This window comes from Daucus carota, chromosome 2, assembly GCF_001625215.2.
Source record: "Daucus carota subsp. sativus chromosome 2, DH1 v3.0, whole genome shotgun sequence".
Lineage (NCBI taxonomy): Eukaryota > Viridiplantae > Streptophyta > Magnoliopsida > Apiales > Apiaceae > Daucus > Daucus carota.
The window spans coordinates 43,246,994-43,260,975 of NC_030382.2; the positions used below are offsets into that span (position 1 = coordinate 43,246,994).

Below are 13,982 nucleotides of genomic sequence, written 5' to 3' on the forward strand. Positions count from 1 at the left end.
GACACGAAAGTTACATGCTAAGACATTCACTTGCCAAAACACCAAGACAACGCATCAGGTCTATGGTGTAAGTGATATATGTGCAGTCTCATTATATGGTTATCATTGGTCACTTGGACAATGTATAGGGCCTTTGGTGTAAGTGGTACTTGTGCAGTCTCGCCTCTCAGCATTCTGTATCATTGATCATCTGTGTGAATTCTATTTGCACCCCGCTGAGTCAGTTTTCTTAGGTTATTCGTTTGTTTTGTATGCTTTTAGGGCTGCAGGCTCGCTGTGGCAATGCTATAGTCTGCAGATGCATTTCAAACTACTGACTGCTGTATATTGTTGCTATGATCTTGTTTGATTTGATATGATATATTATGATGCAAGAAATTTCATATGAAATTTCCAATAGGTGCAATGCAATGTTATGTGCCACCCGTGCTATTTGTACTTTTTAATTTTTTATTTTGTCAAAGATTGTGCATCCGGCCCTATATTCAGGTAAAATTAATGGGGACAGCTTCTACCTGTTCTCTAACAGTCCATTGTCAAAAACTAAACATCAAGAGTTTTATTATCCAGCTTACATTACTTATTGATCTCCTTTCAATTTCAACCAAGTGTATACATCTACTGGTACAACTCACTGTAACATAAGAAGGGTCCTGGGTTCATCATGTACATGTATTAGTAGCATATGTTCAGTGGAGAAAAATGCTGGACAGCTGAACTCTAAATTTTTTATCCAGGGGAGTATCGTTCAGCGGAAAATAACCTCATTCTAAAATTTTTCTCATGCAACACACTAGACGTATGGTACTAACTACCAACATTCGTATGGACCAGATCAGCAGTCAACATAAAAAATACATAGGCACCATGCAAATTATATAAGAACCCTCTCCGTGTAATTTGCCCCCCCTCCCCAAAAAAAAAACCCAACTTCTAATGGTGCATTATGTAGGCATGTCAGATATTTAATAGAGTGACGAGGCTTAGAATTTTCGCAATCCAAGAACCTCTTGCAATTTCATTAGAAGGTATCAAAATATTAGCAGCAACGAAACTTTGTAGAGAAAGTAACAAAATTCATTTCACTGCTGATATGTATACAAACATATCGGCCTGTAATTCATGAAGATAATTCTACAACCTTGATGTAAGTTTCACAGAGTAGCAAGCCACATGAAAGCATAAACATCAAACTAATCCTCCTCGAGGTTAATAGAATCCTTAAACTTCCCGTACAGAATCTTCTTTAATTCAGCCATTTGTGCGGTAATTGATTGCTTCTCTTCCTCCAGCTTCTCTAAGCTCTTGTCAGTCGTTTCTTTCAACTGATCAATTCGAGTCTCAACTTCATCCTTAGACACGTGAGCAAAAACCTCTCCGATCTGGAAGCGCACCACTTCCTCGTCAGTAAGTATCAACTCATTGCTTGCATCCTCGAGATTTTCGTTAGTTTCCTGTTAGTACAAGAAAAACGAGATTAAAATTATAGCTCATCAACAACACACTCTTTATTTTGGTAAACCATAAAGGGAAAACCTTTTTGTGCGCTCTCAGTATCTAGAAAAAGCATCCCGTACACGAGATAACAAGGGAGCACCATTGTAAAGTAATAACATCATAAATGTGGATGGTATTAACAAATTTCTTTTTGCTCTATAAATATAATTAACATCTACAGTCACATATGCTAGGACTGTATCATATAGACAATTAGTTCTACAGCTGTTTCTGGAAATCATACTTCTTAGCACAGGACATAAAGTAAGAACTTATGATAAAAATAGGGTCATGTCACACTTAGGGGAAGAAAGGGTTATAGCACACCCTAATATAGCCAGGAAGGCTTTGATAAGCAACACAGTTTGTATTTTAAAAACTATTAACTGCTCTTCTGTTTTTGACACGTGAGATAAAGCAAGCATACTTATATTAAAGGGTGGACTTGTATACATTGCATTGCCAGGACATCAATACCAGCAGCCAGTACGTATGTATGCAGTTGCATATTTAATTACTGGAATTCATGTATGCATTACAAGTACTCATGTAGGCAGTACACTGACAATTGACAATGTAATATATATCAAATATAGCCTTCTAACTATAGACATAAACTACTTAAACCTTCATTAATGCCAACAAGTCCATAGGATAGGCTGAGGGATATGCACTTCGAATCACAGCGAATAGCATTGCACTTGTTAAAGAAACGAAACAAGGTAAAAATGGGTAAGGTGAGTGATATTTGCTCAACCTAAAAGTAAAAAGTACTTGTGATCCCTTATAACCAAACACAAACACTCGGGAGGGTTGAGAAAGGAAGGGCTGGGTTGCGTTATGAAGGGGAGGTTGGGTTGGATGTAAGGCTTAGGAAGGGTGGGCACAACCCTTACATTATTAAGATGAAGGGTTGTAGTGTAAGGTTGGGTAACAAAATGTAATATGGGTACATACATAAAATTATGCGTACACAAACATCATAAATTTGATATATATCATTTTCTTGCTTAAACTAATTACATATTCATTATGTAAATAAAAATATAACATAGAATACTTTATAATTTGAAAATTTTCGCAAGAATATAAATTTATTGGTGTAAAGATATAAATATAATCATAATAGCCTATTAGGTTGGATCTCTTCTAATCAAACAAAATGCTCATTCACGAAGAAAAAAGAATTGAAAAATGCTCAAGCAAGTGGGTCCACGTGGCTTTATCATCTCCATACCTTACTCTCTTTGTAATCAAGGTTTTTATCAGCTGGTTGAAGTTCATAAAATCAATGGGATGATTACAGACACATAAATAAGTTATTATTATTTATTTACTTTTTCTAATTTTAAGAGATACTCAGATGAGATTTCACCAGCGATGTCAGTTCGTATAGGAAGCTTAGAATATAAGTCGGTGGCAAAATATGGAAAAGAAAGATACGGAAGAGTGTATAAAGATTGATTTTAACCCTTATCAACACCCGGAATTGAGGTGTTAGAATTTATCCTTTTTTGTATCCAAACCTCTTCTAGTCCACCACCAATCCTTACAAACCCAATCCTCCTAATCTGAAATTTTTCCGAACAAGGTTTTCAAAATAATGAATCTGCTGCAGAAACAAACTGGTGCCGGCCTCCTGATAACACGTTCAAGATCAATTTTGATAGGGCATGTCTTTTAAACGAAAAAAAATCAGAAATTGGTGAGGTTGTTGGAGGTTTGGGGAATTTGTGGTTTCTCGATGAATTTAGATAAATATTATGGGCCAGAGGTGGTTAAAGCTATGGCTGCGGTTGAGGCCATTAAGTTGCTCATGAGTTAAAGTTATCTAATGTATTTTGGAGAGTGATTCTATTCACAATTAGAAAATTAAATGCTAGGGCAAAGGAATTTACCGAGAGTGGAAATTATTGCAAGAGGGTAAACAGTTCCAAAACCTTTTACATCACATTGTTTGTAAATTCGTTATTCGTCCAAAGAAGTGGCAATCAAGTGGCTCACATTTTGGCTAGATATGCCAAACATTCAAACACAAGATGCATTGGTTAATAAATGTCCTCAGTTGATTGTAAATACTCTCCACGAGGATTTTGAAATGTAGTTGGTTGGTTTTAGTCACTCGCTCTCAACAAAAAAACCAAACATTCCCTCCACAACTCTCAAATCAAACACCCCCTCGATACATAAAGCATGGAAATGCTCAGCCAAAGGCTTAAAGAAACATAAATACCCGACCTCAGAACAAGTTCAACCCTAAGTAAGCCTCAATTTCTCAACTTTCACGACCCATAAAAAATTAAACATCAGATTCATAAAATTAGCAGGAGAAAGATCATTCTAGCATTACACCACAATCAATACACACAAACTGTACGAGAAAAACAAATAATTTATACCTTAGCAATCTTGATTTCATCAAGAAGGTCGTGCAAACGATTGTTCAATCTGCCAAACTTGTTGATGTTTTGCTGATCTTCCCACGTTACCTCCGTGTCTGAACTTCCTCCGCCCTTTCGATTTCCATTTCAATTTGCACCCAACAATTATTAATAATTACACAAAAAAACAACAAATAGAAGCAGAAAATTAGGGCGGAATTGTAATTAGGGGAACAATAAACCAACCTGTTGCATGATTGAGTTGGAGAAGAAGGCAAGATTATAAATCTGGTAGTAATTAAGTGAGAAACTGGAGACGATGGGACAAGTTGCAAACTAGCAGGGACTAGAAATTAGGGATTTTCCATTCGTCTATTATTTTTATTTTAAGAGTTGTTTTACCTTTTTTTTTTCTCAGCTTACTTCGTTTTTGATAAACTAGTTGTATAGCCTATAACCGTGCGAAACACTACGCGTATATAGTTCGTAATTTATTATTTAAATTTTAACACTATTTTATTAATATTTTGATATTAGGGAGTTGAATTTAATTTAAATTATATTAACCAACCGATTATATGTTCTCATGAAATTATAACTTTTACATCTTATTGTCTATTTATAAATATTTTCTGTTAATAATATGTGATGATTATTATTCAATTAATTTTAAATCAGATTTTTCATACGGAAATTCCAGATAGTAGCATTGTATAATTGGCTTTTCCATTTGATACCACAAGACATTTTGGACTTCCAAGCGGCACTACCGAGCTATTAAATTATACTGTAAATGCCCTTCCGTCAGCTGAAACGTTACTCAGGCGTTTAAAAAAACAAATTAAAATAAACTAAAATAACACGTAATACATGTTTAAACATATAAACAAAAACAAAATAAGTTTAAAAAACACAAAAACGCAGCGTTGAGTAGAAGGGGACTAGGGTCAAGCACGTTGATGTGGATGTCTTGGCCACAATTCAAGGACTTACAAGGGAGATTTGACTGAAAAAGAAAAGAGAGCTGCAAGAGGTGAGACAGTGCTGGTTAGACATCTCAGGGTCAGGGATCAATCCAATGCTGCCAAGGCAGCAGCTACGACATCTCAGCCAACTGAATTCAATGATTCCCAGTTTCCGATGTCTCAACCACACTATCAAGTCTAAGTTCCTATGTTATTGAATTATTTTGGATATTTGTTTTGGTTGAATTTGTTTTGAAACATGTTTGCTGCTGAAATGTATGACTGACGGCACTACTTGGAATGCCATGTTGGTTCTTTTTTGGAGGGAGATGCTTTTTTTTAAAAAAAAATTTAATTGTGCAACTAACGTTTGCTTAACAGAGTGTTATGTTAACATCGTTGTCAATAGTTCAATGGTGCCGCATGGAAGTCCAAAATGTTTTATGGTATCAAATGGAAAAGCCAACAGTACAATGCTACTATTTGGAATTTTCCTTTTTCATATTTTGTATATTTTCATATGTATGAGAAAAGATAGTTAGAAAGAGTTATGTAATGGGGTATTTGTATTGAAATAGAATACGTTAGAGTTTAAGAAAAGTTATAATTTAATTTTTAACATTATTATAATTTTTTTATAAGATATATTATATGATAGTGTATTGCAATGAGTGTTTTTAGTATTTAAAACTATTTAACAATGTAAGAGTAATAGACTTCCATATGTTGTAGCCTTGTAGATTTAGAGAGAGAGTACCAAACCAAAACATATAACTAAAAAGTTAGGATTACAAATTATACCCATGTTGTCTTATTATAGTATTGTATGTATAATATAGATAGCATATTAAAGTTTGATATCGTGAACTATCGGCAAACAATATGACTAAACCACTACGTGATCAACGAATGCTGTAGACTACTAGCAAGACAAAAAAATCAAGTTTAGTTTCGTTAAACGGTCTGCGAACAAAATTGCACATTATTCAGCACAACACAGTTATTCAATAAATGATCGTATTTAGAAGGTGCAAGATGTCCATCCCGATTTCAATCTTGTATCATCGAATGATTTGATTTGTTAATAGAATTCGACTTTCTCTTGGTGGAAAAAAAAGTGTTCGATGTCGTGAAGAATGGTGGGATGGGGTTCATGGAGTCTGCATTGAGGAACCCAATATTCGGCACAAATTTTTATTTAATTATAAATAATATTTTTGATTTTTAAAATCTATATATAATTTATCATTTATAAATAATTTTAAACATTATTATCAAGTAAGTATTAATATTTTTTTGACTTTAACAATTATTAAGATCATAGTTTTGCTTATTGATTATGCGGTTTCTCTGATGGGTGTCATGAGCACATCCTAAACACTAAATTTTATGCATTTAACTCTTTCTGACTGCTGCTACTTCTTAATAATGGCGGACCTTCACATACGGTTTTTCTATGATGTGCCATGAGCACATACTAAGTGCTAATATCTATGAATTTGGAAATTTTTAATTGGCTTATCCCCTCAAATAATGGTGGACCCTCTGCATTTACAACAACCACACCAATCAAAATCATCCAAATTCATAAATTTAAGAGCTTAGCATGTGCCCATGAGCACACACCATACAAACTCATCTACATATACAAAAAAAAAATGTTAGGTACTCAAAAAGTTTTCTCAAATTTCTTCTAAAATTTAGTTGACAATGTATGATTTGTTACCCTCACACTAATAATAATGATGATTTTTGTGATTGCTCAGTGTATTTCAATTTTTTGAAATCTCACCGAAATCAATGAGATTTTGAATTATTGTACTTGAATCCTAAAAAATCTGTCTCAACTCCGCGATATTTTATCAAAAATCCGTACAAAATCAAAATCATATATAACAGACTAACTCAGTTAACTCTTGTTTTCTAAAATCAACTTTCGCCGGATGGTATAAAATCTCAAGATAGTATTAAATATTTACGTCAACTCTGAAAAGAGAAGTTTAAACATATTATAGGAATTTTTTTTAACAAATAGGACTAATATTTGAAACGGAGGGAATACAATTTATTAAAATTTATAGATTAAAAATAATTAAATAAATTCTAACCGGATACACCTCTTTAGTAATAAACAGCATTCCGGCCTAACATTTAGAAAAATTGCAAAAAGAGTACTAACAAGGAATGGACGCATGAAATTTGTAGCCACACATATACCGTAAGAAAACACAAAGAAGAAATTATATACTATCCAATAAGAGATTCGAAATATAAGCCACCAACAATAGTTCTGCTTTGTGCTTTAAGCAAAATAGTTGTGGAGCCCCCGAAAGCAGGCTCGAAAATGAATGAGCCACTCATCTTAATAAAATTATCCAATAGCCAAAAAGCACACTGATATTGAAAAGTCGCATCTTCCTATCCACAATTTGCAAACAATTTTATAACACTTTTCATTGCCTGATTATTTGTCTTTTCTAGCGGGGGCTTCTTTTTATTTTTTAATGAATATTTTGAGCTAGTAGAGGAACAAAGTAATTATGTTATTCCATCCATTCTAACACAAAATCATCATTATTCTCATCCATATCTTAGTAGTTGCTTTCTCTTCTTTTAATCATTTGTTATACTTGGAACTCTATTTTGATCCGAAGGAAATCATGCGAAAATTTTATAAAATTATGGGACTAAAAATTATTTCCTTCAGTCGAATTTATATATTATATAGCACACGGTTATCTGACAAAAAAGGAGTTTTATTTAAATCATATATTAGAATTGTGAGTAATTTATATTGAATTTAAACCAGAAAAAATGGTTAAGAAAATCAGTTTCCATATTCTTTTATTCAATGTTGAAAATTTGGAAAAATCTTTTTTCTGGAAGGGAACATCACCCATTGATTATCAAAACATAGATGTATTTAGATTTTTATTGGTTTTAAAAGATATTTCACCGATCTTGAAAGATTAATACATTGTGAGTAAGCCATAATTGATATAGAAGTAAGAATTTCCTAAATATTATTAAAAACGATTTTTTACTATTTTTAGTGTAAGTTTAGAAAAAAATCATCAAAATATACTATATTTTATGAGTATAGTAATGATTTATTAAATCTAAAATAATTAATATAAAATTAAATTTTTAAATAACCGCTAGCCAGAAAGATTGGTTACACAGAATGGGGGTTCCTGCTGATTTTGATTTTAAATTATTATTATTTAACTTTTAGATGCATTTCATATAAGTATACTTATTATTTAAAATTTCTTTTGTGTGAATAAGAGTTATATTCCTATGTTTTTTATTATATTATGAAATTACAATAATTAAATAATTTGATTAAATAGGATTAGGATAATAAAAAACAGGGAAAGTGAAAAAATGTGATTAATATGGATAAACATAACATAAATCTAGGAGATACAGGAGTAGCTTTGTCAACGAAAGACCAGTCCTTGATTACAAAATGTATGTCTAATCTCTCATCTATATATCTTGAGGAGATTAGTGGCACCCAGTAGTATTCTAGAGAGAGAAACAGCTAACCCCAAATTTTATTCTGATTATTCTAGAGAGAGAAGCGAAGATGGATAGGGTGTTTTCAGTGGAGGACATTTCCGACCAGTTCTGGTCGCCGCCGGCGAGAGAAGAGTCGTCGAAATTGATGATGAATCGGAGTGATTCCGAGTGGGCTTTTCAGTCTTTTCTCCAGCAAGCTTCTGCATTGGAATCGGAACCACCTTCTCAGCCTGTCGCTGTCGCCGGAGATGTTAAGAATCCGGTGGAGATCCCGGCCAATGTTCCAGTGGATTCGGAGGATTATCAAGCTTATCTCAAGAGTCGTCTCGATTTGGCTTGTGCTGCTGTTGCTTTGACTCGGGTTGCTTTTACTTTTCTCTCTTTTTTAATTTTTAATTTTTAATTTTGTGTTTTTGTGTGGTTACAATGAAGATGATTTGTTGATCTTGCGTCTGATTATGTTGTGATTGATGATCTATTTATCTCAAATACTAAATCTTGCATTAGGGTTTTTTGTGTTGATGATTTTTGGGCTTTTTTCTTTGTCAGAGGCATCTTTGTTTTCGCCTGCTAATTTTGAGCTGGCAATCAGTGCATCATATGTCTACATATGTATATCTATAAGATGTGACGGCGGAGCCTGTTTTCTTCAGCTTTTCATGACCAAAGTTTGGAATTTTGATTTGGTTTTTTATGATTTACCAATTTTGTTGGGGGTTGGAAGAATATACACATTTTTGCTATCTCTTTTCGTTTGTGACATGTTCTGTAAACTTAAAAAAATATTAAAAAATCATAAAAAGTTCAATTTAGGGATGTAACTATGCGGAATACATTTGACATGGAAATCTATGCGCATCATTAATGTTTGATGATTTTTACGACCCCGGATAAAGACTTTCAATCAGATAGCCAGTTTTTTCTGTTGGGTTGGATGAGATTATGTTTCTTGTCCAGTTCCACATTAGTCTGCACAATATTTAGTTATTTACGATGGCCGCCAAATGACCGACATTGTCGTTATGTGTTAGGATATGATGTTTTGTTTTATTGCAGGACTTTGCGAGTGTAATGATTTATAGCTGTAGTAAGCGTAAGGAATCTTCCAATCCTTGTATTTCTCCACGTCAGAAATTTTAACTTCTTTGTGTTTCATCAAAAAATTTCTTTCCATGTCCGACAAACTAACCAACAAATTCTTTCAGTAATCTTATTTTAGTTGATTCTATGTCTACGAGTTGAAATGTTTTTTTTTTTACAGAATTAGGAGCTGTAATATGACCAAGTTGAGCTGCAAACATGAACCATATCTAACTCAACTTGTATTACACACTTGTTTCATTATATAGATTGGTTTATTATTGATCATTTTGTATAAATTTCAATCTCATCGATGTATTCTTGCAGAACTGTCCAGCATGTATATGTATCTAGGATAGAACATGATAATATTTAAGAAAATTTGCATGTTTTTGGCTTTAAACTAAGCATCAAGTGTCTGATATGTGTACTCAAGGTGGCATTCAATGTTTAGGATTGACAAATTACATAAACTTTATGATTAATGCGTTTTGTAATAGAAGTTTATGCTCATTTGAACATAGGCCTCCTCTTTGAAACCACAAGATTCTGCTGCTCTGCTTGAGAATGGATCACAAGCATCAAATACATCACAATTGGTATCTCAGGCTCCTCCAAAGGGTCAGTATCTTCAAGCACTATATTGGTTTCTTTAGTCTTTGTTTTGATTCTTTAAGTGTACTTTTAAAAACATTATTGCTCTTGGTGCATTATCAACATTGTGCCCTCTTCTAATAATGCATACAAATGTTTAACTGTTTTAACCTTTTGTTGTGCCGAGAAATGATTTCCAGTCAAGTTTGTATAATTTATGTTCAAGTCAGAGCAGTCAACTTATTATGATATACAAAATAAGGAAAGCATTTAGAAGTTTAGGCTAACTCATTTCCTTCTATTATCTGTGGCAAAGAACACAAGGTTCCATAAAATATGGAGAAAATGCATCTTTGATGAATAAAATGGTCTTTTTTAAGATAAGTTGCTGGAATTGCCATTATTTAGCTTCTATCCTACTATATGACATTATGTTAAAATAAATTAGAAGCGGTCAGAACTTTCAGGTTCTTAAGTACATCTGATTTGTTGTTTTAGGATTTCTTTTCAAAAATAGGCATGCATGATCTTTGTATTATAAATATGTTTGCATATGGTATAATGTATATGGACGGGAAGGTGATGCTTGTTAATATGATATGCAAAGAGGAAATTTTTGTAGTTCGCTTCGCTCTCCACATTTGGCATAATTTTCTGGTAGTTAGAAGTATTACTTGAAAATTATCGATCTTATAAGTTCATGTTTTTTCTTTAACTTTGACATAGCTTGCAGCAGAGACAGAATCTTTTCTGAAATGTTATCCACTTATCTGCAACCTACGTTATGCATAGTTCACTCCCAGTGCTGCCTTATTATAGAACTATTTAGTGTGATGAGCTTTGGTGCTAATTAAGTTGCAAAGCTCTTTTTGCCTGAGAATCTTATTATTTTTAAACCAAGCTACATGATTATAGAACTACTTCTTTATGATTATAGAACTACTTCTTTATGGGTTGTTTAGTTGGAAACCTACAAGGATACACTAATCTTTTAAGAATGCGATAAAAAAGGCAGCTGTGTTAGACATCTGAATTGTAGCTGTGGGTTTAAATTTCACAAATGTGAGAGTATAGTAGAAACATTCTGGATATGTCCTTTTTACCCTTGCCCCTTCCCTCCTATTGCAAAATAGCCCATCTTTGTGCATCGTTTCACCCCAACAGTAACTTTCCACTGGGAAAGTGAAGTGTTAAATGCAACATGATTAGTACACAGATCGGATGTTTAAATACTACTGGCCTGTGTGCAGGATCTGGGCACGACTTATCCAAGGAAGAAGATAAGGATGCTCCTGCAGTAACTCCATTGTTGCCTGCCTTGCAAAAGAAATCTGCAATTCAGGTGAAATCAACTACGAGTGGCTCATCTAGAGACCATTCAGATGATGACGACGAACTTGAAGGGGAAACAGAAACCACTCGGAATGGAGATCCTTCTGATGCAAAACGTGTGAGGAGGTATCTGGTTTCAACTTTTATGTTACCAACCATAGTGAATACAATACATAGTATTTATGTTATGTGTGCTCTTTGTGAATCCTATGTACATGATATAACTTAAATCCTTGTATTCTCAGTTGCTCGTAAACATGGATTGTGTTTTCATTGTTTTCCACTAATTTCATGCGATATCTTTTTTACATTCATATTCCCAAATAATTTTTCAAGCACTTTTTCAGAATGCTTTCCAATAGAGAATCCGCTAGACGTTCGAGGAGAAGAAAGCAGGCCCATATGACTGAGCTGGAGACACAAGTAGGGTTTCCATATGTGTAGCTAGCAAAATTCATTTTCGAATTTACAGTTGGAAGTATCTTTTGGCATGCGTGTAACTGGTTTTGTCCTTGTTTATTTAGGTTTCTCAATTAAGAGTCGAAAATTCTTCGCTGCTGAAACGTCTTACAGACATAAGCCAGAGGTACAATGATGCAGCTGTTGACAACAGAGTTCTAAAAGCTGATATCGAGACCATGAGAGCTAAGGTATAGCTGAGCATCTTGCTTTTGACTGCAAGTTGAAGTCTGAAACCTACAACAGTATGTGGTTTCTCATGTTATTTTTAGTGCATAAAAAAGCTGTCTAAAAGGTTTCCATTCCCATAAAAATTGTAAAGGCTTGTAGGTTGCATTGGAAGCTGTTTCTCTAATTTTTTTTGACATTTGTATTACAGGTGAAGATGGCTGAAGAGACTGTCAAGAGAGTCACTGGTTTAAACCCGATGTTCCAAGCTATGTCGTCTGAGATATCCACAATAGGCATGCCATCATATTCTGGGAGCCCGTCTGACACATCAGCTGATACTATTCAAGATGTTCCAAAACAACACTTCTATCAGCCTGCTCCTATGAGTCACTTGCCTGCTCAAGATCAGAGAGCCCAGAATGGTTTGCTGCAGGTTCCACCCATAGACAATTCACAACAGCATTCTGCATCAGGCCCTGTTGAGGGAAACAAGATGGAAAGAACTTCTTCGATGCAGCGAGTGGCTAGCTTGGAGCATCTTCAGAAGCGGATCCGCGGAGGTGTAAGCTCATCTGAGGCCCAGGCCAGTGGTAAGCAGTAGAAGGTAGTCAAAAGAACTTGAAACGTGAGGATTAGCCAGAGGTGCTGGTGTGCTTCTATTTCAGCAGCCTTTGTTGGTTTTATAGTAATAGAAATCCTCTTATCTCATCATAAATTATTGCTCTGTGGATACAAACCCAATTCCCCAACTTAGATTATGTGTAGTTGCTGATAAAAACAGCATCTTCTTCAAATTAATGATTTGAACTCTTTCTTTGGGATTTCACTTTCTGTGCGTTACACCCGGTCCTTTTAATCTGTTTGGTTGGGCATGCATGCATGCATGCATCTACATAAATTTTATTCTGCTCTTGCCATTGAATGTGCCTATTCCGGTTTTGTAACACAAAGATTGCTCAAAATGTTATATAATCGAGCTAGTAGGTACAGTGTTGGTTTTGGTAATGGCAATAAGTTTGATGAGCGTGAGAGCTTTCTTAGTGGAAACACCTTGATCCAAAAGGTCAAGGGGTTCGAACCTCATTTGCTATGGGCACTCACCCGAGTTGACAGTCGGAAGATTTCATCAAAGGAGATCGGGCCCCAAACCGTGTGTACCATAAGGAGTTTCCTTATTGGTCTTTATCAGCCAGTCATATACTTGTGTTTGATTATGGAGCTAGTCGGGTTCCCCCGGTTAATTTGATGTAGATGTATCGTTTCACCAATACGGTTGATGAGTTCCGGCAACTTTCCAACATCGCGCGATAAACATTTAGCTAGATTTTAATGTCTGGCTAGATTTTAATATATCCCAGACGTATTTTAATTTAGGTGGATACTCTGAAAACGTGTGATACCCGTGAAAATATAGCTCACTTACTGAGGAAATATGAGTCATGTATATGTAAAGTTTATAGTTCGTTATGATCGTCATCTACCAGTCTTTATGCTTTTCTATATTCTTATGTAGTGTCAGTTGAAAGCCGCGTGTCTTACATATTTCATACAATTTGAACAAAACCACCGAAAAAAAAGAGAATGATTGATGTCATATTCTGTAGGGAATATAAATCTCAAATTTATAAAAGAGTAAACTTCAGAGTTGTGGCCGAATTTTACACCGATTTTCAAAAATTTGGCCAGAATTCCAAATTATCAAAAAAGTGGCCAAATTTTGGTTCCGCTTTTCAAAAGTGTGGCTGCCGTTAAATGTCACTTAACGGGAGCCACATTTTTGAAAAACGAAGCCAAAGTTTGGCCAGCTTTCGGAGAATTTGGAACTCATTTTTACCCTCTGTCTGTTACTCCTGTGAGTGACATTTAACATGAGCCACACTTTTAAAAAACGAAGTCAAAGTACTCTAGCCAACTTTTTGAAAATCGGTGTAAACTCTAATCACAACTTTGGAGTTTACTCTTTATAAAATGATGGATT

At 34.4% G+C, this 13,982-nt stretch overlaps 2 protein-coding genes across 2 annotated transcripts; one reads left to right on the forward strand and one right to left on the reverse strand.

Annotated features, from left to right (window-relative positions):
* Positions 1 to 1,039: 1,039 nt before the first annotated feature.
* On the reverse strand, positions 1,040 to 4,294 carry LOC108206694 (probable prefoldin subunit 4). Its single transcript, XM_017377075.2, has 3 exons — positions 4,125 to 4,294; positions 3,897 to 4,010; positions 1,040 to 1,454 (listed from the first exon to the last, which is right to left on the reverse strand). The coding sequence occupies exons 1-3, from the start codon at positions 4,131 to 4,133 to the stop codon at positions 1,194 to 1,196; spliced, it is 384 nt and encodes a 127-aa protein (XP_017232564.1). The 5' UTR covers positions 4,134 to 4,294; the 3' UTR covers positions 1,040 to 1,193.
* Positions 4,295 to 8,283: 3,989 nt separating this feature from the next.
* On the forward strand, positions 8,284 to 12,830 carry LOC108210083 (light-inducible protein CPRF2). The gene is made up of 6 exons (XM_017381340.2): positions 8,284 to 8,729; positions 9,973 to 10,069; positions 11,293 to 11,500; positions 11,722 to 11,797; positions 11,899 to 12,024; positions 12,213 to 12,830. Exons 1-6 carry the CDS (start codon positions 8,436 to 8,438, stop codon positions 12,603 to 12,605), a joined length of 1,194 nt encoding a protein of 397 aa, XP_017236829.2. The 5' UTR covers positions 8,284 to 8,435; the 3' UTR covers positions 12,606 to 12,830.
* Positions 12,831 to 13,982: the final 1,152 nt, after the last annotated feature.

What these genes read in the sequence shown, in the direction of transcription:
- LOC108210083 (XM_017381340.2), top strand. Translation starts at nt 8,436, where the DNA reads ATGGATAGGGTGTTTTCAGTGGAGGACATTTCCGACCAGTTCTGGTCG. An exon ending in CTGCTGTTGCTTTGACTCGG is followed by an intron (nt 8,730 to 9,972) that starts GTTGCTTTTACT and finishes ATTTGAACATAG; the next exon opens with GCCTCCTCTTTGAAACCACA. An exon ending in TGACTGAGCTGGAGACACAA is followed by an intron (nt 11,798 to 11,898) that starts GTAGGGTTTCCA and finishes TTGTTTATTTAG; the next exon opens with GTTTCTCAATTAAGAGTCGA.
- LOC108206694 (XM_017377075.2), bottom strand. An exon ending in ATGAAATCAAGATTGCTAAG is followed by an intron (nt 1,455 to 3,896) that starts GTATAAATTATT and finishes TTGTACTAACAG; the next exon opens with GAAACTAACGAAAATCTCGA.